Below are 20,147 nucleotides of genomic sequence, written 5' to 3' on the forward strand. Positions count from 1 at the left end.
TAATAAAATTGAAACAATAAAATAAAGGATACAAGCAGTGGAAATGAGATTTCTGTGAAAGGTGGATGGGCTTTCCCTTCGTGACGGGCTGAGTTCAGTTAGTCAAGAGAGGCTCAGAGTAGAGCCGCTGCTCGTCTACATCAAAATGAGTCAGCTGAGGTGGGCGCCTCTTGGATAAAGTATTCCAATTAGTCATGTCCTAGTGAGACGAGGCTCCGGAGGAGACCCCTGACTAGACCCAGAGAATATATATACTGGATGGCCTGGGAGTGCTTCGATGTTTCTTTGGATAAGCTGGAGGAGGTCGCTGACAAGTTGAAGGTCTGGGCTTTCCTGCTTGTCTGGGATTTATGGTCCTGTAAATTTATGACCATCTGCGTACATTTTTTGGTTGGACAGAGGAGGGGAGAGGTGGTTTTCACCGATGTGAGAAGAGCTGGCATGCAGTCCTTCAAGATCTTGACTGCACAGATGTCCGAGTGACATCTGTTGTCAGATGAAGGCAGTGTACAAAGTATGTGCTACAGCTGGTCTGTGGGCAGCTCTTGCTTACGGTTTTGTTGGTCCGTAAGCCACCCGCAGAAAAGAACGAAGTCATAACATACAAAGAGCTGAATTGAAGCAGAGTGTTAAAAATAATAAGAAGTGTCTGCTGCATCCACTATCTGTGCTTTTCAGTCTTTAAATTGTTGGTCTTAGAAGTTTTTTTTGCCATTCTCCTCTTCCCGGGAACTCAGCTATGCGTCATGAAATATTAGATACGTTTACACCGGCAGGACACTGGTGGGACAGGGCACTGGAACATGTGTAAGGCAACATCAAGCATGCCCACAAAACGACACCCATCCCCTACCTGGGACTCTGCTCCTGCTGAAACGCATCCAGTCGTCAGGTCTGCCAATCCCCATGCTAACAGTCTCTAGCTTTTAAAGAGCCAGTTTTAGCTTTAGTTTCAAAAGATTTACATCAATAATGATCAGACCATGGTCATACAGAAAATTACAAATTTACAAAAGCAAAGAAGTAAAAACCATTTTATTTTATTTTCCGAAAAATACTTTGCATTCACGAACCTCTTCGTGGTTTCTTAATTTCTTTATGTGAGAGAATGATGAAGAGTTGCAAAATGAGACAAGCTCACTCTATCTATCTATATTTCTTTATGTCATAAAATAAAATAAATTATTGACCACTTTGACAAGTACAGTTACAGGTCAAGTACAGTGGATAGAAACATTGTCAATTTTTTTTTCTCTAATGAAGAGCACAAGCATGTGGCTGCTCGATGAGGGAATCCAGAAATGCGCTTCAATGAAAAGACAATTACAGACTTGAATCTTTTTTATTTTATTTTATTTTTTTAGGTGGTATGTCCTCTCCACTTAATCCCTTAAAGCTGGCTTGGCCAACTCGAGGCCTCGAGGGCCAGTGTCGTGCAGGTTTTAGATCTCACCCTGGGTCTACACAGCAGGACTCCGGCCCTTTGAGGCCTGGGTTTGGACACCACAGCCTCAAAGGGAAATCAGTACAAAGTTGTTCTGAGTGATCGTCTTTGTCCTGTAATCAAACATTTCTGTCATGCTGACCTCACACGTGGGGCCATTGAAAGGTTTGATGTAATGAAATGATGTTAACCAAATCCAGTAGTAAGTACCTATTAAAGTACTCGGAAAACTTAAGTGATCTTTTAATCAGTTTTTGGTCTGTCTGTCTGCAGGGATGCACACGTCAGTGCGTGAAATTAATCTCTGCTCAGACACCTCCTACTTCCTGCGGGTGGACTGGGAAGGGTGCAACTTTAGTACCGGCTTCCAGTTGCTGCTTACTGATGGACAAGATGCATGGAGAGGGGAAGGTAAAAACAAAAATCACTCAGCATGACTTCGCAGTTTATTACCTTATATTATACACTCTTACCTCTTTTACATCACATGCCATTTTTATACACAGTCCTCAGTTTTCAGAGGCTCAAGATAAACTTCAAAGGCTTAAAGTCCTTTGAGATAAATGTTGCCTGGGACATTGGAAATTGGTACCAATTTCACTGAGCAACTGCTGGCAACCTCCAGTAACCGCCTGCTAATCATTCCTGAAAATACATTTTTCCTTATCAACCGGTGGTTACCAAATGGTCACTAATGGGCTTCTGGGCCTGTGTGACGGGGCCAAGTTGTTTTCTGCTGTTCTGGTGTAGCTGACTTGGCCATTCTGAAAGTTTTTGCTATATCTTTGATAGATGAATTTAGTTTGTTCTTCAGAAAGCTGCTGCACGCTAAGCTGAAAATTAGTTTAGAAAATGCTAAATGCAAAAAATAAAGACAAAGAATGTTTTGTTGCAAGCTCAGTAATTCAGACAAAAATCCTTGATACCATTTATCTAGACCCAAGTGACTTCTTCCGTCTCTACAGTCTGAATCTGAAGAGGGTCAAGAAGTCAGTTGGATGAGTGATGACTAAAAACCAGATGACTACAAACCACTGAAAACCGCTGTATTCAGAGGAACTGAATGACCTTTTTGGTTGATTCAGTTCAGAAACTAACGATTCTTGAAATATATGTGAAACTTAAATCAGTAATTTGTAACATGATTTGAGGGATAGCTGTAGCTCAGGATGTAGGACAGGTCATCTACTAATGGGAAAGTTGGTGGTTCTGGGATGTACACAGTGCTTAGTAAATGTATTAAATCAACACACAGTGCTGGAGTTTAATCAATCAATCAATCAATCAATCTTTATTATAAAGCACTTTTCATACAACAATGTAGCACAAAGTGCTTTACATGGTTAAAAGCAGCCCACCCCACCCTCCACTCACGTCACATCTACGAATACGACAATAGTCACACACCCACACCCACCACACACACACGCGACCACACACACCACACTAAACATATAAAAGTAAAAATTGGGCTGGGTTCGCATGAGCCAAGTGAGGAAACACTATAACAGGGAGCCGTCTGCACCGGGAGCCGGTCACAGACCTGCAGCCTCCAGGCTGGGCACACAGCAGGAGGGAGGCAAAGAAGCCCCCCAGCCAGGCTGAGAGGACCCACAGAGACCCCAGCAGCCACGGTCGATCACAGCCCCGGTGCAGAGAGCCCCCTCCGAGGAAACACTGGAGATATGACAATACGGATATATAAGGATAAAAAGATAAAATAAATAAGAAAGGATACAGTATAAATATAAATAGAGTAAGAAGATAAAAAATGAATAAGAATAAAATCAATAAATATTAGGTAAAACCTAAATATAAATAATAGAATAACAGGATAGAATAAATAAGCATAAAATAAATAAACGTTAAGTAAAAGCTAAATTAAAAAGGTGGGTCTTGAGCCTGTTCTTAAAAACATGTACGTTCTCTGCGGCCCTGAGCTCCTCCGGCAGGCTGTTCCACAGACGAGGCCAACATGAAAAGCTGCCTCTGTGAGTATGTGTCCTGACTTTAGGGACAATCAAAAGGCCAGCACCAGAGGACCTCAGGGTCCGCGAGGGTTCGTATGGTAAAAGCAGATCTGAGAGATAAGAAGGCCCAAGACCATTAAGACATTTAAAAACCAATAAAAGAACTTTAAAATCGATCCTGAAACACACGGGGAGCCAGTGCAGCGATTCTAAAACCGGTGTAATGTGGGCCCGCCCTCTGGTCTTCGTCAGCACACGAGCTGCCGAGTTTTGCAAGAGTTGTAAAGTTGAAATATTCTTCTTAGGAAGACCAGAGAGCAGGGCATTACAGTAATCAATGCGACTGGTAATAAAAGCATGCATCAGCATCTCCGTGTTGGCCCGAGAGAGAATAGGGCGGACTCTGGCTATATTTTTTAGATGATAAAATCCAATTTTGGTTACATTAATTATAAAATCATTCAGGGCCAAGCCTTATTGTAATCACTCCATTCATTATTGTAATTATTAAAGCAAATGAAGGGGCTTTTTGGGGGGTTTAACATATTTAAAAACTCATGAAATATTGCACACGTGTCAAGTCTGGTGAAAATTTTATTATTATTTTTGTTTCAGACATGGGTGGGGCAAAATGGCTCGGAAAACCCCCCTGCACAGTGAGGAAAAATTACGTCCCCGTGCTGGGTTTCACATAGTTGTATGAAATTTGGTACACGTGTGTAACATGCAAATCCATGGGTCCGATAGACCCATGTCCCAAAGCCAACAGAAAGACCGCCACTTCGAGTTTTGGCACAGCTTTGACCATTTCCAGTTGTTGTACTTTCGAGAACTTCTCCCTAGGGTTTTATCAGATGAACTTCACATTTGGTCAGTCTAAACTGCAGACCTAGGCAATATTGAATTGTAGATCATTTGAGTTTTTGTCAACGGGCGTGGCCGTGGTGCCCTGGCAAATTTCGATTATTTGCCATCAAATTTTATTTGAAGCTCTGATTATTTACTATGTTCAAACAAACTGAGTGTCCACAAACGTCTGAGCTCACAGTGAGAGCTGCTGGCACAGTTTGGAGGTGTTCTGCCCCCTGCTGGACACACAGAGCTACAACATGAGGATCAGAGGAGGCTGGTGCTGCTTCATGTGTACACACAAGAAGGAGGTCAAAAAATGTAGAAACAGAGATTGTTTTTAAACCTGTAAAGGAGGAAATCCTGACGAACCAATCCACAGCCAGAAGACCAACCCTGTGCTGCTCCAATCAGGCGTCAGCTCTGTCACAGCGTCCCAAATCTTAATATGATAATCTAGATCAGATCTCTAATCCCCCCAAAAACATCAGATTAGCTTGGGTACAAGACCAAAAGTTGAGGCTGCTGTTAAAGCTTCTGGGCTGCCTTTCCTCATTTTTAATTTAGCTTTTACCTAAAGTTTATTTATTTTTTATGCTTATTTATTCTATCCTGTTATTCTATTTATATTATTAATTTAGGTTTTACCTAATATTTATTGATTTTATCCTTATTCATTTTTTATCTTCTTACTTTATTCATATTTATACTGTATCCCATTCTTATTTATTTTATCTTTTTATCCTGTATATATTCTTATTGTGTCATATCTCCAGTGTTTCCTTGGAGAGGGCTCTCTGCACAGGGGCTGTGATCGACCGTGGCTGCTGGGGCTCTGCGGGTCTTCTCAGCCTGGCTGGGGGGCTTCTTTGCCTCCCCCCTGCTGTGTGCCCAGCCTGGAGGCTGCAGTCTGTGACCGGCTCCCGGTGCAGACGGCTCCCTGTTATAGTGTTTCCTCACTTGGCTCATGCAAGCCCAGCCCAATTTTTACTCTTTAAGTGTGCGCGTGTGTGTGGGTGGGGGTGGGGGGATATATGTGTATTGAGAGTGTGGGGAGTGAGTTGGAGGGTGGGGTGGGCTGCTTTTAACTATGTAAAGCACTTTGTGCTACATTTTCTCTGTATGAAAAGTGCTTTATAAATAAAGATTGATTGATTGATTGATTGATATAAACGTTGCACTGTGTGTTGATTTAATACATTTACTAAGCACTGTGTACATCCCAGAACCACCAACTTTCCCATTAGTAGATGACCTGTCCTACATCCTGAGCTACAGCTATCCCTCAAATCATGTTACAAATTACTGATTTAAGTTTCACATATATTTCAAGAATCGTTAGTTTCTGAACTGAATCAACCAAAAAGGTCATTCAGTTCCTCTGAATACAGCGGTTTTCAGTGGTTTGTAGTCATCTGGTTTTTAGTCATCACTCATCCAACTGACTTCTTGACCCTCTTCAGATTCAGACTGTAGAGACGGAAGAAGTCACTTGGGTCTAGATAAATGGTATCAAGGATTTTTGTCTGAATTACTGAGCTTGCAACAAAACATTCTTTGTCTTTATTTTTTGCATTTAGCATTTTCTAAACTAATTTTCAGCTTAGCGTGCAGCAGCTTTCTGAAGAACAAACTAAATTCATCTATCAAAGATATAGCAAAAACTTTCAGAATGGCCAAGTCAGCTACACCAGAACAGCAGAAAACAACTTGGCCCCGTCACACAGGCCCAGAAGCCCATTAGTGACCATTTGGTAACCACCGGTTGATAAGGAAAAATGTATTTTCAGGAATGATTAGCAGGCGGTTACTGGAGGTTGCCAGCAGTTGCTCAGTGAAATTGGTACCAATTTCCAATGTCCCAGGCAACATTTATCTCAAAGGACTTTAAGCCTTTGAAGTTTATCTTGAGCCTCTGAAAACTGAGGACTGTGTATAAAAATGGCATGTGATGTAAAAGAGGTAAGAGTGTATAATATAAGGTAATAAACTGCGAAGTCATGCTGAGTGATTTTTGTTTTTACCTTCCCCTCTCCATGCATCTTGTCCATCAGTAAGCAGCAACTGGAAGCCGGTACTAAAGTTGCACCCTTCCCAGTCCACCCGCAGGAAGTAGGAGGTGTCTGAGCAGAGATTAATTTCACGCACTGACGTGTGCATCCCTGCAGACAGACAGACCAAAAACTGATTAAAAGATCACTTAAGTTTTCCGAGTACTTTAATAGGTACTTACTACTGGATTTGGTTAACATCATTTCATTACATCAAACCTTTCAATGGCCCCACGTGTGAGGTCAGCATGACAGAAATGTTTGATTACAGGACAAAGACGATCACTCAGAACAACTTTGTACTGATTTCCCTTTGAGGCTGTGGTGTCCAAACCCAGGCCTCAAAGGGCCGGTGTCCTGCTGTGTAGACCCAGGGTGAGATCTAAAACCTGCACGACACCGGCCCTCGAGGCCTCGAGTTGGCCAAGCCAGCTTTAAGGGATTAAGTGGAGAGGACATACCACCTAAAAAAATAAAATAAAATAAAAAAGATTCAAGTCTGTAATTGTCTTTTCATTGAAGCGCATTTCTGGATTCCCTCATCGAGCAGCCACATGCTTGTGCTCTTCATTAGAGAAAAAAAAATTGACAATGTTTCTATCCACTGTACTTGACCTGTAACTGTACTTGTCAAAGTGGTCAATAATTTATTTTATTTTATGACATAAAGAAATATAGATAGATAGAGTGAGCTTGTCTCATTTTGCAACTCTTCATCATTCTCTCACATAAAGAAATTAAGAAACCACGAAGAGGTTCGTGAATGCAAAGTATTTTTCGGAAAATAAAATAAAATGGTTTTTACTTCTTTGCTTTTGTAAATTTGTAATTTTCTGTATGACCATGGTCTGATCATTATTGATGCAAATCTTTTGAAACTAAAGCTAAAACTGGCTCTTTAAAAGCTAGAGACTGTTAGCATGGGGATTGGCAGACCTGACGACTGGATGCGTTTCAGCAGGAGCAGAGTCCCAGGTAGGGGATGGGTGTCGTTTTGTGGGCATGCTTGATGTTGCCTTACACATGTTCCAGTGCCCTGTCCCACCAGTGTCCTGCCGGTGTAAACGTATCTAATATTTCATGACGCATAGCTGAGTTCCCGGGAAGAGGAGAATGGCAAAAAAAACTTCTAAGACCAACAATTTAAAGACTGAAAAGCACAGATAGTGGATGCAGCAGACACTTCTTATTATTTTTAACACTCTGCTTCAATTCAGCTCTTTGTATGTTATGACTTCGTTCTTTTCTGCGGGTGGCTTACGGACCAACAAAACCGTAAGCAAGAGCTGCCCACAGACCAGCTGTAGCACATACTTTGTACACTGCCTTCATCTGACAACAGATGTCACTCGGACATCTGTGCAGTCAAGATCTTGAAGGACTGCATGCCAGCTCTTCTCACATCGGTGAAAACCACCTCTCCCCTCCTCTGTCCAACCAAAAAATGTACGCAGATGGTCATAAATTTACAGGACCATAAATCCCAGACAAGCAGGAAAGCCCAGACCTTCAACTTGTCAGCGACCTCCTCCAGCTTATCCAAAGAAACATCGAAGCACTCCCAGGCCATCCAGTATATATATTCTCTGGGTCTAGTCAGGGGTCTCCTCCGGAGCCTCGTCTCACTAGGACATGACTAATTGGAATACTTTATCCAAGAGGCGCCCACCTCAGCTGACTCATTTTGATGTAGACGAGCAGCGGCTCTACTCTGAGCCTCTCTTGACTAACTGAACTCAGCCCGTCACGAAGGGAAAGCCCATCCACCTTTCACAGAAATCTCATTTCCACTGCTTGTATCCTTTATTTTATTGTTTCTATTGTTATTATTGTATTACATTGTTGTTTTTAATTTTATTGTTATTGTTAAGCACTTTGTGCAGCATAGACTGTTGGAAATGTGCTATATAAATAAATTTGACCTTGACCTTGACCTTGTATCCATGAAGATGGATAGTGCCAAAAAAAACAACTGACGAAGAACAGTCACAGGTAACAGAGCTGGTTTTATTTAAAATTTTCTTTGGTATGCGGAAAGACATTGACATGCAGAGTTGAAAACAGTCGTAATTTTTCCAGTGGAATAAATTTCTTGTACTGCAACCTTTAACAGCAATAGTTTTACGACAGGTTTTGCAAATTTGCAAATTGTTCGACATCCTCCTTGTAAAATCCAAACGACAGCTAGTCTAATTCCTACAACAATGCTCCATCTCGTGGTAGATGGTTGCATAACATTTAGGACACAACAAGGTATCAAAGGGTATTCACTAATTACCAAATAATAAGTATCTACTTTCATTCCAACCTAGGGAAACAAAAAATACATCAAAACTAGAAACCAAAATAAAAGAAATGAATTAACCTCACTAAAAAGAGTCAGTTGCTATAAGCATAGGCATGGCTGGATGTCTCAGTTTCACATTAATTTCTCTGAAGTTGTGGAATTCAGCCCTTCTTTTTGTCACAAAAAATTGGCAGACATCAGCAGTGAGCAAACTCATTTACTGTTTAGTTCAAGCCAAGATGATTAAAAGCGAGCTTGTGTCAATAGGATCTAAACAGAAGAAGCTTTCACTTTCTACAGGTTTTTCAAGCCAGGGGTGGCTCAGGTGGTGGAGCAGATCAGCTACTGATTGGAAGGTTGGTGGTTCGATCCTTGGCTTCCCCAGTCTGCATGGGCCCAAATATCCTTGGGCACAACCCCAAGTTCCCCAAGCGTTCATCGGAGTGTGAATGTTGGTTAGTTTGCACTTGTGTTTAGAAGTGCTTGTATGAGTGGGTGTGAATGGGGTGAATGAGGCATGTTGTGTACAGCGCTTTGAGTACTCCGGAATATAAGAATCAGTCCATGTGGGTCTACTGGAGACCTGTCCTCACACTGTCTACAAGACTGCTTTTCGATTTGTAAGAGTGCTGCTATTTTTGCACATCACACTTCAGAGCATTAACATAAGAAGAGTCCCACAGCTCTGGAAAACCTCCTGTGTTGTACCAGTGCCAAAGACTTCACGCCCCAAGGACCTCAACAGCTACAGGCCAGTGGCTCTGACATCCCACCTGATGAAGACCCTGGAGCGGTTGGTCCTGGCTCAGCTTCGGCGCCTAATAAGCTCATCACTGGACCCACTTCAGTTTGCCTACCAGCCTGGCATTGGAGCGGATGATGCCGTCATTCACCTTCTACATCGTTCCCTCGCTCAGCTGGAGACCGCTGGGAGCACTGTGAGAATCATGTTCTTTGATTTCTCCAGTGCCTTCAACACTATTCTTCCCTCGGTTCTAAAGGACAAGCTGGTGAACTCTGGAGTGGACCATCACCTCACTACCTGGATCCTGGACTACCTCACCGACCGACCACAGTATGTGAGGACTCAGGGCTGTGTGTCGGACAGGGTCGTCTGCAGTACGGGGGCCCCACAGGGAACGGTTCTGGCTCTGTTCCTCTTCACCATCTACACTGCAGACTTCTCCCACAATTCCACCCAGTGCTTCCTGCAGAAGTTCTCTGATGACTCTGCAATAGTCGTCCTCATCACTGATGGGGACGACAAGGAGTACAGAGGTCTGACCCAAGACTTTGTGGACTGGTGCCAGCTGAACTACCTCCAGATCAACGCCAGTAAAACCAAGGAACTGGTGGTAGACTTCCGCAGGCACAAGCATTCTCCACTGCAACCACTGAACATCCAAGGTATGGACATTGAGGCTGTGGACAGCTACAGGTACCTTGGTGTTCATCTGAACAATAGACTGGACTGGACTCATAACCTTCTCCACTGCACACAGCCTGTGTTTAGACCTAATTAAAGGCTGTGTATCAGTGCATTAGAGCAGTTACATAGTTATGATAACATGGTTGTAAAAAGCTCAGCCATGTTGCCACTGTAGCCAATACAGTAGCCAAAATTGACATCGCATTTTATGTATGTGACTAGAGGCCGGTTATAGCATGCTTTATAATTTCTTTTAATTTACAGATCACAAACAGAATTGGATCGTTGGAAAGCCTTAAACATCACCGACTCTTAAACATCAACATCAACACAGAATTTTACAAACTGAAAAAGGAAAAATAAAAACTTGAGCAGACTCCCTTTACATGTATTTTAGCCCAGTCCATTGTAAATGGCTAACAATCACTTACACTCACTTTCATGCCTATGATCATTTTATAATGACCAATCACAGTAACATTGATGTCATTGTACTGTAGGAGGAAGCTGGATTAGTAGAAGAGAGCCCACAAAGACACAGGAAGAATATGCAAACTCCAAACAAAAAGACTGCAGCAGGGTATGAAACTTCTTGCTGTGAGGTAACACTGCTAACCACTGCATCACTATGGCTTCCTCCATGAAACACACAACAGTAATTTAACAAAACCGACTCAATTTAAAAATAGAAGGTGACAAGCTAACTGTGTCTGATCTCTTTTCCAGATCGTCAGGCTCCCATATCTCGCTCCTGTCAGGTTACAGCTGAATAATTAGCTTAACGAAAATTTGAGTAAATGATGACAACAGACGTCATAAAATAACATATATAGAGCTCCACTGACGACGGCTTTTACTCACGCACGCAGGTGAACAAGGTGAACATACTCTAAGTTGATTAAATTTACTCTGATCAGCTGTTCTCAAACAGAAAATTCAAAGTTGCCCATCTCAGAGGTGATCAACTCAGAGTTTAATTTTAAACTCAGACTTTGTTGAACAGGATTTCTAGTTACAGAGCAAGTGTGCTGAGCAGCAACATTTGGGAGACTAATATATGTACTAAAATCCCGTTCGTTTAATGTTTTCTCACAGTCCACTCTAAGTATTAGGATGTATGTCCAAACAACTGTCCCATGAATGATTAAAAGAAATGCGCTCCTTCTCACAGTTGGACGTCTGTTTCCGAATCAAACAAACTTCTTGGTGCTTCTTGCAGGAAACTCAGTCTCAACTATTAAAACGCGTCAGCGATCTTTGCTTTTCCAAGACTGGCGGCAACTTGAGATTTACACTGAGAACAGATCCCGCGACTGCACTGTATGCTAACATGACAAGAACAAGCAGCTAGCAAGTGCTAGCGAGCTCAGCTCAGAGTGAGACACGGGTTGTTTGTAAACACAAGCACGAGGGTAGAAGCGCTCCTTCACATCTATATGAGAACAGCACATCTATTAATGCCCTACCTTCAGCGCTTCAGCTGCACCTTTATGCGTCCGCCAATTTGTTTTGGGTTTTTGTTGACAAGCTGCACCGGGAACGTGGATGTACGTCATCACCCAGCGACATCCAGCAACCAAACAGATGAGGTGTGTGTGTGTGTGTGTGTGTGTGTGTGTGTGTGTGTGTGTGTGTGTGGGTGTGTGTGTGTGGTAAGAATGATGGGAAACTACGAAAATATCACTAAAGACTCAAGAAAAAGAAAAAAAAATATACATCTCTCCAGGTGTCCTGCAAGCAAACATTCATATCCTTTAGAGCACCTGCTTATTTACTTTCTTAAACATTTTTTTCTGCATTTGCTATATAATATACCTCAAGTTAGAATATCTAGCTGTTTTATTAAACTATTACCAAAAAATACTGCACATTTGATATAAACAGTTATGTCATGCATACATTTTCTTCCACTTATCTGCAACTGGGTCATGGAGGCTAGTAGCCTAAGCAGAGAACCTCCTTCAGCTTATCCAGTGTCTTCATGCCACATATTTCACACACAAGAACCAGTACTATAGGCAGAAACATGGGTGTGCCATTGGTTCCCCAATTTCCCCCACTGTGACCAATTTGTATATAGAGGAAATGGAAGAGAGGGCTCTGTTATCCTATCCTGGAACACCACTGATTCAGCACATTGGTTCAAGGATGTGTATGACACCTGAGTGAAAATCAAATCTCAGGGTAAAGGTAAGGGTACACCTTTCACCATCTTAAAATGCTGTGACTGCAGCCATTCTCCAACTCTCAGTGAGTGGTACTCATGGCCCTTGATCATTGGCCATTACAATTTGCATATTACTGTTTATGAAACTGAGTTCATGACCCATTGTTAGCCAGTAATGCTAGTTTTGGTCATTATGCAAGTGTACTGTTTAGGTTGGGGAAACCTGCTGTCAACTGAGAGTGAAGAATGGCCTGTATTTGTATAGCGCTTTATTAGTCCCTAAGGACACCAAAGCACTTTACACATCCAGTCATCCACACATTCACACACACATTCACACACTGGTGATGGCAAGCTACATTGTAACCACAGCCACCCTGGGGCGCACTGACACAAGAAGTCACTTGAATGAGTGACGAAATGTTTCTCCCACTAAAAACACAAAATCCAGATGAACAGAATCAACTTTCTGGGATATATTACTCACAACATCCAACAATTCAACAGTGGGTTACAGAGGAAATTATATCTGATCCTGTCAGAAAAGTGTGTAAACAGTGAACCAAACTGGGAACATTTTTAACCCAGTGATTTTGGGTGTGTAGTGTGAAGGGTTTGTGGGAAATGCAAATAGATAAACAGGAAGGGATTACTGTTACAGTGAACCTGTTACATTAGTAGGCTCCACCTCAGGGTAAGAAATGCAGCCAAGTAATAAAAAAAGCAAAGAAAACAATGGATCCCACTGAGGCTTCAGATGTATTTGTGTCTGACCTTGTGTAGTTTGCTACTGGAACAGTCTTAGTCCCACAGGAACTTAATTACCAACTGCAAGAAAAACTTTATGGATAGCCTTTTGCTGATACTAAACCGAGAGCATTTGGGTCTGACCTTGTTATAGCTATGAAAGTTTAATTAGACAGTGTTTTGGGAGGGATTTAGCATACACTCATTTCCTGTCCGTTTGGAAACCATGTTTGTCTTTTTTTTTTTTTAGCACAGTCCCATTCATGTAGTTATGAACGTGAAGATCAGAACTGAAACTGTACAGGTTACTCCAAATCAAATCTGTCATACATACATCTCTGAACTTCTAATCATACTTTTAGTAAATCACTACAAAAAATCAGCTGTTATGGGCTTCTGTGTGTACTTCTGTGTGCTAGAAAGAACATCAGTGAAAGGACAGCCTCTCAAAGCCATTATTCTTGAAATAACTGCTTACCAAACTTAAATCCCTGTTTTGTGGTAAGGTCTACATTTCAATTCGCTTGAAATTATTTAACTATAAAGAAAACTGTGCTTATTGTGTCCGTTAAACATTAGAGAATTAGAAGTCCTCCAGTTTGTCTTTAAGACTTGGGATGTCTGTATCTGAGGGGGTTAAGCAGGTCATCTACTAATTATTATGTTAATTATAAGGTTATATGTTTTTATTAATTAAAAGCATAAAGTAACCAATCCCACATATTTTGTCATGTTAAACCGCTGTTCTCAAAACTCTTGGTTAATATTTGAACTTATAAGAGGAGTGACAATGGGAAGAAACAAAAAAAAGCACCACTAAGAACCGATGGCACAAGATGGCAAATGTAAATGAAAATTAAACTAAAATGAATGTAAATGAAACTGGAAGTTTAACTGGAGTCGATACAAAACTTTAAAAATAACAGCTAAATGGTTTTCAATCAGGATTCACTAACATCAGTCAGACAAATAGCTGAGGCTGAGATACGAACTGAAAAGATGGAAGATTTTGTTCAAAATGTGGAACAGTTATACAAGATAATAAAAATGATGAAAAATCAGGAAAACCAACTACTTGACCAAGAAGGGAGATCTTTAAAGAATAAGAATATTCACTATTCCTGAAGGAATGGAGGGATTTTGTGAAGAAGCTTCTACAAGACACAATGGGGATTCACTTGGCTACAGAGCTGAATATTGAACAAACACATTGGGTGACTACTCCAAAACCCTCTGGAGACAAAATACTGCATGACTTTTAACAGGAACTCTTCAAAGAGAGCATATAACCCCTGTTCTAGCTTCACTCCACTGGCTGCCTGCCTCAATTTAGCAGTTTGGAGACAGAGTTAGAGAGACATAAAAAGACAAAGAAACAGAAAAGATTCATGGATGTAGTGAAGGAGGCCATTATGCTGGAATAGGGGGAGATGGAGGTAGATTCTATGCTAGAAGGAGCAGACAGAAGGAGAACATGACTTGGGTCAGAAACAGATCATAGGTTGGGTTAAATTAATAACAGTAAACACATGTTTTAAAGCTCAATTTTAAGGAAGAGTGGGAGTAGAGTGGCTCGCCTCCTCCTCACAAGTCAAAGTGTCCTTGGGCAAGATACTGAACCCTGAGTTGTCCCTGAAGTATTCATCAGAGTCTAAATGTGTGAGAATGTCAGACAAGGTATAGAAAAAAGTTATTGTATGAATGTGTGAGTCATTGGGTGAATGAGGCTTTGAGTACTCAGAGTAGAATAGTGCTATATAATTACTAGCCCATGTTTTTTTTTACCATCTTATAAAATCAGCACAAATTTCACGTGCATTTATCCATAGAATTGCACTAACACGGTTAGTGTTAGTGGTTAGCATTAACTTTAAAATGAAAGACAAAAAGGACCACTGGCTTCAATCTGCACAAAAAAATATAAAGTGATTACAAAGAGACACAAAATCAAAAAGTCACGCAATTATTAGCAGACAGAAAGACTCCAAAGAGACACAAAAGAGGCAGAAAAAATAAAATAAGACACAAAGATAGATAAAAAGAAACTCAAAGGAGGAAGAATACAACAGCAAAGAAATGCATAAAAAGTACAGAGTGCAAAATATCACAGCACTATAGCAAAGAAACACAAAACAACTACAAAAAAAATGTACAAAAAGCCATTAGCATCTGATAGCTGTTTGTACCATCGATGCTTGAGCCATGTTGCTAATATATCGAAAAGAGTAGTGTATGATTACTTTTAATGGTGCCATCATTATGGTAGGTACGGATATGACCTTAAGGTTCTGAAGATTTACGTATGTATGCATGCTCAGAGGAGAACAGGACTGAGGCAAGATGTTGGGCAATTCAAAATCATAAAAACAATACTTGGAGGAAAGGCCCCCTGTCAGTTTCTCTGAAATTGGAACCAGGAGACATAAGAGAATGAAGCCTCTGTGCTTTTGTTATAAGGCACACTCTCCTGTGGATGAAAACTTTTTGGTAAGTTGTGTAATCCTCCACTGTGGGCTGCGAGCTGGCACAGTGCAGGAGCTGTCTGGCTGCAGTTTCACTTTGCCTCCATGAGAAAGAATCCAGCTGTGTGCAGACTGTGTGTGTGTGTTTGGGGGAGGGGGGGGGGGGTCTTGATGAGGGTAGCCACTCTCCCCCACTCACTCTGCTGTGATTTACTGTGTCACAATTTTCAGAAACTATCCTTCCTATGAGCAACTGTGTGAAAAATATACCATCATTAACATGCAAGCATATAAAACAAATATACATTTGTCATAATTTCCTGTGTAAGACCTTTTCTTTGATTAACTCTTTTGGAAGTGAAGCCAAGATGTTAACCTAACCCTAACATAAACAACATGTGGAGTACCAGCCAAATCTGTTCCACAGAGGCATTAAAGTCCATTATTTATTAACTGTCAGCGAGAGAGACCAACTCAGACTGCATGATCCAGGTTTAACCAAAACCATAGCTGTGAATAGGTGAGAGAAATGGCAGAGAAAGAAGAGGAACACAACACATCCAGGTAAAGCAGAGATGTGGCTGATGAAGATGGAGAAACAGAGGACTTTATGATCTAATTCATGAAATCAGTTTAACATACAATTGTGATCAGTTACAACTGACTAATGCATATGAACTTAAGACTGTGGTTGCATTATCTTAGACACGAGCCACAATTCAACCGTGCATTAGTGTATTACTGTAGGGTCTTTACAACATAAAACGACTTGAGGCAACTGTTGTCATCAATTGGCGCTATTTGAATAATATTGAACTGAACTGCATGGGGACGAGTTGATGTCATCATTGTGCTCCACTACTTAACCCTTGTATGGTGTTCGGGTCTGTGAGACCCGTGTTCAGTTTTTTTCAAAAGAAAAATTAAACAATTAATTATTTTTTCACGTGTAAATGTGTTGTGTCTTTCCACTCACTCCACTTGATTATAACTGATTTATTTATAACATTTTATATAAAAGAAAAACGAGAAGCACATTAATTCATAAATGTGATCTAACAAAGGTAAAGGGAAAAAATTAACCATGTTTGCTGTTCATATGTCTTGTAATTGGGATGAAGTAAACATCTGTTGAGTAATTTAACATAAAATTGTTTGATAGTGTTAATTTGGAAAGCCAAAACTCTAGCGGGTCCACCAGACCCATGAACACTGGCTGAGTAACAAAAATACGAACACCACACAAGGGTTAATGTAAGTGTGTTGCTTCATTTCATTGAGGTTTGTGGGCATTTGTTCATACACAGCTCAATGAAGGTCCCATCACAGCATTTCAGGCGTGTTTGAGGTCTGGACTTTGACTGGACCACTGCAGCACTGATTCTTTCTTTTTTCAGTTATTCTTTTGTAGATTTGCTGCTGTGCTTGCATTTACTGCCCTGTAGATGACCCAGTTTCATCCAGGCTTTAGGTTTCATACAGATGGCCTCACATTTGACTCTAGAAAACTTTGGTTCATGCTCCGCTCAGTGACTGCAAGGTGCCCAAATCATCCTCCACCACTGTGTTCACAGCTGGTCTGAGGTGTTTGTGCCATTACTCCAAACGTGCTGCTGTTACTATGGACAAACATCTCTTTGGTTTTATTGTTCCAGAAGTTTTTAATGTTTTGTTTAGATGCAGCTCTGCAAAGCTACACTGTGCTTTTACATAATTTCCTTAGGGATTAATGAAGTATTCTGATTCTGTGCTGACATGTTGCTTTTAGAAGTCATAATCGCACAAACCTTTGCAAGTTGTACTGTAATGAGTCCAAGATCAAGAAGGGTTGTTGCAGTTTCTCTGAACATTGCACAGTCAGACCTTTGGGTCTTAATTGTTTTCCACTCGTGAAGAATTTTTCTTGGGCTACAATGATGGACTTTAGATTGTTCAGATAGAGCTTTGTAATTCTTTCCAGAGCAATTAGATTGCTGATGTTTTTCTTGGGCTCGTATTTGACCAGGATATATCCTTCAATGCACATATTAAACAGATATGTAGGAGTGCTTTATTCCATTTGCACAATATCTCTAAAATTAGAAACATCCCGATGTTGAAAAACTAGTTTATGTATTTATTACTTCCAGGCTGGACTACTGTAATTCATTGTTGAGTAGATGATTATTATGTTCTGATATGTAAAGCGTTTTCTTTTTAATATAAATAAACTCAAGAAGAAAGATCTTTCTAGGCCAGCAGTACATCAGGTCAGCATTGATAGCCACTATTTTTCTCATCAACTAAAGCAGTTTTGTCTGCCGAGGACTGCACTGGATTTCCAAGAAACCTTTTGCATCATCAATGATGTAATTTCTTTTCTTCGTGCTCTCAGGGGAGGTTTTCAGTGCAACACAGGCCCTTGCTGTTGCACTGAAAACAAAGATTTATCTTCATCTTGAAAGAAAAAGTCTGGAGTGAACATTTGAGTAAAGTCCAAAAAAATGATCTGTTATTCCTCAAGCTTCCTGTGAGCCTCCTCTCTGTAGCTGCCAGTGTATAATGTTTGAGGTTCAGTTTATTATCAAGTCGGACTGCTGACATTCTTATTGATCAGTCATATAAGCCCCCCTGGTGAGCTGTGAAAACTGAAAACACACTGCAATATTATCACATTATTCCCTTATGCCTATGAGAAGGAAATTTTCCTTGCAACTTTAAAACACCCCTTAAAGAGAAAAAGATGTTGGTTGTTGGCACTTTACCAGATTTTTATGCAAAACATAAAAACAGGACTTTCAGCGCTGTGAGAATCAAAGACACAATTTTTTAGAGGAAGGCCTGCAGCCTACTGACTATAAGTTCTCTACATTTTGCAGGCCAAAGTTTAACTGGTCCATAACAGAAGCTTAGAAAGACTTAGTACTGCCTCTGAGTGGCCGTGCTTCCACATTGCAGCTCCACAAAGCATCACAACCACACATGTGCTGATTATGCAGCAAGTGGAGTCCACATCCACACATACAGTCCTTAAGTAACAGCCGCTGTACAAAGACTTTTTATTTAATGACAGCTTTAATAACAAAGGTATTGCACAAGCCATTTAGGCCATTTTTATACACCCTGTCATTTTCAGAGGCTCAAAAGTAATTGGACAACTGAAGACAACCCAGTGGATGACTGTAAAATTCTTGGTGAAATAAAAATTCCCTTCAATCACATCCTGATTGTTTCATTTACAATCCACTGTTTGAGCAGGCAATCCATATGCTGAGGGAAATTGCAGGGGCCTTAGTCTGTGTCCACTCATGACTACTTCCTGCAACAAGAATTCTTAACTATAGCATATCAAAAGTAGCTGTGGAAAACTTTTTATTAAAAAGATCTCATTCATATACAGTGGTATACAAGACTTCATTCCCTGATAGTGGGTAACCTGTCCATTTATGAAGTCCAGAAGCTGAGGTGGGTCAGAGAAGTACAACGAGGGACACACATTAGCACTGCTCAGTTCTGTGATTAGAACTTCACCACTTTAGGCTGCTTGGGTTTGGCTTTCTTTACTGGAATGTGCACTTCCTCATGGTCTGCACTCATGTTGTTGGACAACCAGCCCACTGTCACATGATTATCTGGAAGCATATGAAAAGGGAAAGAAAAAGAAACATCAGCCATGCCCCGCCCAAATCCTTTCCCATTATTTCTAGCTACCCACCACACCACAGGCTAGAAACACATCTGTTATAGACCTACAGACCTTTACATTTTTAGGCTTCCTAAGCCAAAGATGTTCTCTAATTAATATCAGACTTCTGAGTGATTTTGCAAACTAATCTAAAATGGATCATTTTTCAGGTGCACTGAAATCCCAAAAGCAAACGTTTAATTCCAAAGGTACTCACTTGGAGTCTGGTGCTCTGGACAGTCCTTCTGAAAATGTTCCACTGAGCCACAAATATGACAGCAACCTCCTGCAAAACACAAGATGCAGATGCAGTTCTGTCATCGTAAAGGGTTATTTTAAACATTCAATGGTGCAAAGCTAGCTTCCAAAAATACAAATATAAAACTAGAAATGAGCACAATAGGTCTGCTTTACAGATTTAGGAACCGGATGCATAAAAACATGCTGGGTCAATTTTATTTATATAGGACCAAATCACAGTAACAGTTGCCTCAAGGCGCTTTAAAACACAAACACTTGAATGCTAATGTTCTCCTTTCTGATTAAAACTACCTCAGAGAGCTAAAAGGTTAGAAGAAGACCTCCTGCCATTGTAGCTTAAAGACTGAGTAAACTGCCAACATGGAACCAGCTATCCCCTCTCATGCGAGTGTGAAATTACTCATCGAGGACATGATGTATGAATATCTGTCTTTTTACCTTGAGCGTAAAGTCCTTTGGGATTATCAGGGCAGGATCGTGACAGATGTCCAGTCTGACCACAGATAAAGCACTTTGCATATGGGTAATCACCTGAGAGAAGCAGCATGGTTACAGCAGTGTTACAGGCAAATCTGATACAGCTGTTCAGGTGTTAGTCTCTGTGTTTATTCCTCACCCAGAGCAGGGTCCACTTTAGCTTTGCATTTGTAGATTTCATGTTCAGTGGAGCCACAGCGGAAGCAGATGCCTCGGCCCATCTCCTCATCTCTGTCAGCCTCTGGACAGTCTGCCAACCCGTGACCAGGCTTCCTGCAGTTAAAACAGAACTGAGAAGAGACACATGAGTGAGGATTCAGAGGAGCATCATAGATCACA

The 20,147-nt window shown here is 40.9% G+C and overlaps 2 protein-coding genes across 2 annotated transcripts in view; both read right to left on the reverse strand.

The window, feature by feature from the left end:
* Positions 1-11,606, reverse strand: part of xrcc4 (X-ray repair complementing defective repair in Chinese hamster cells 4) — a 44,463-nt gene extending 32,857 nt beyond the window's left edge. Inside the window, exons 1-2 of the mRNA XM_005928982.3 lie at positions 11,497-11,606; positions 6,288-6,425 (exon numbers count right to left, since the gene is read on the reverse strand). Of these exons, the coding sequence (XP_005929044.1) occupies positions 6,288-6,423 (136 nt within the window). The 5' untranslated portion in view covers positions 6,424-6,425; positions 11,497-11,606. The remainder of the gene's footprint in view (positions 1-6,287; positions 6,426-11,496) is intronic.
* Positions 11,607-18,412: 6,806 nt separating this feature from the next.
* Positions 18,413-20,141, reverse strand: LOC121814982 (zinc finger CCHC domain-containing protein 9-like). The gene is made up of 4 exons (XM_042223545.1): positions 19,948-20,141; positions 19,770-19,862; positions 19,288-19,356; positions 18,413-19,017 (listed from the first exon to the last, which is right to left on the reverse strand). Exons 1-4 carry the CDS (start codon positions 20,027-20,029, stop codon positions 18,905-18,907), a joined length of 357 nt encoding a protein of 118 aa, XP_042079479.1. The 5' UTR covers positions 20,030-20,141; the 3' UTR covers positions 18,413-18,904.
* Positions 20,142-20,147: the final 6 nt, after the last annotated feature.

Source organism: Haplochromis burtoni, unplaced genomic scaffold (assembly GCF_018398535.1).
Source record: "Haplochromis burtoni strain Fernald_Lab_line unplaced genomic scaffold, NCSU_Asbu1 Contig_113, whole genome shotgun sequence".
Lineage (NCBI taxonomy): Eukaryota > Metazoa > Chordata > Actinopteri > Cichliformes > Cichlidae > Haplochromis > Haplochromis burtoni.

What these genes read in the sequence shown, in the direction of transcription:
- LOC121814982 (XM_042223545.1), bottom strand. Translation starts at nt 20,029, where the DNA reads ATGGGCCGAGGCATCTGCTTCCGCTGTGGCTCCACTGAACATGAAATC. An exon ending in TAAAGTGGACCCTGCTCTGG is followed by an intron (nt 19,863 to 19,947) that starts GTGAGGAATAAA and finishes TGCTTCTCTCAG; the next exon opens with GTGATTACCCATATGCAAAG. An exon ending in TCCAGAGCACCAGACTCCAA is followed by an intron (nt 19,018 to 19,287) that starts GTGAGTACCTTT and finishes ATATGCTTCCAG; the next exon opens with ATAATCATGTGACAGTGGGC.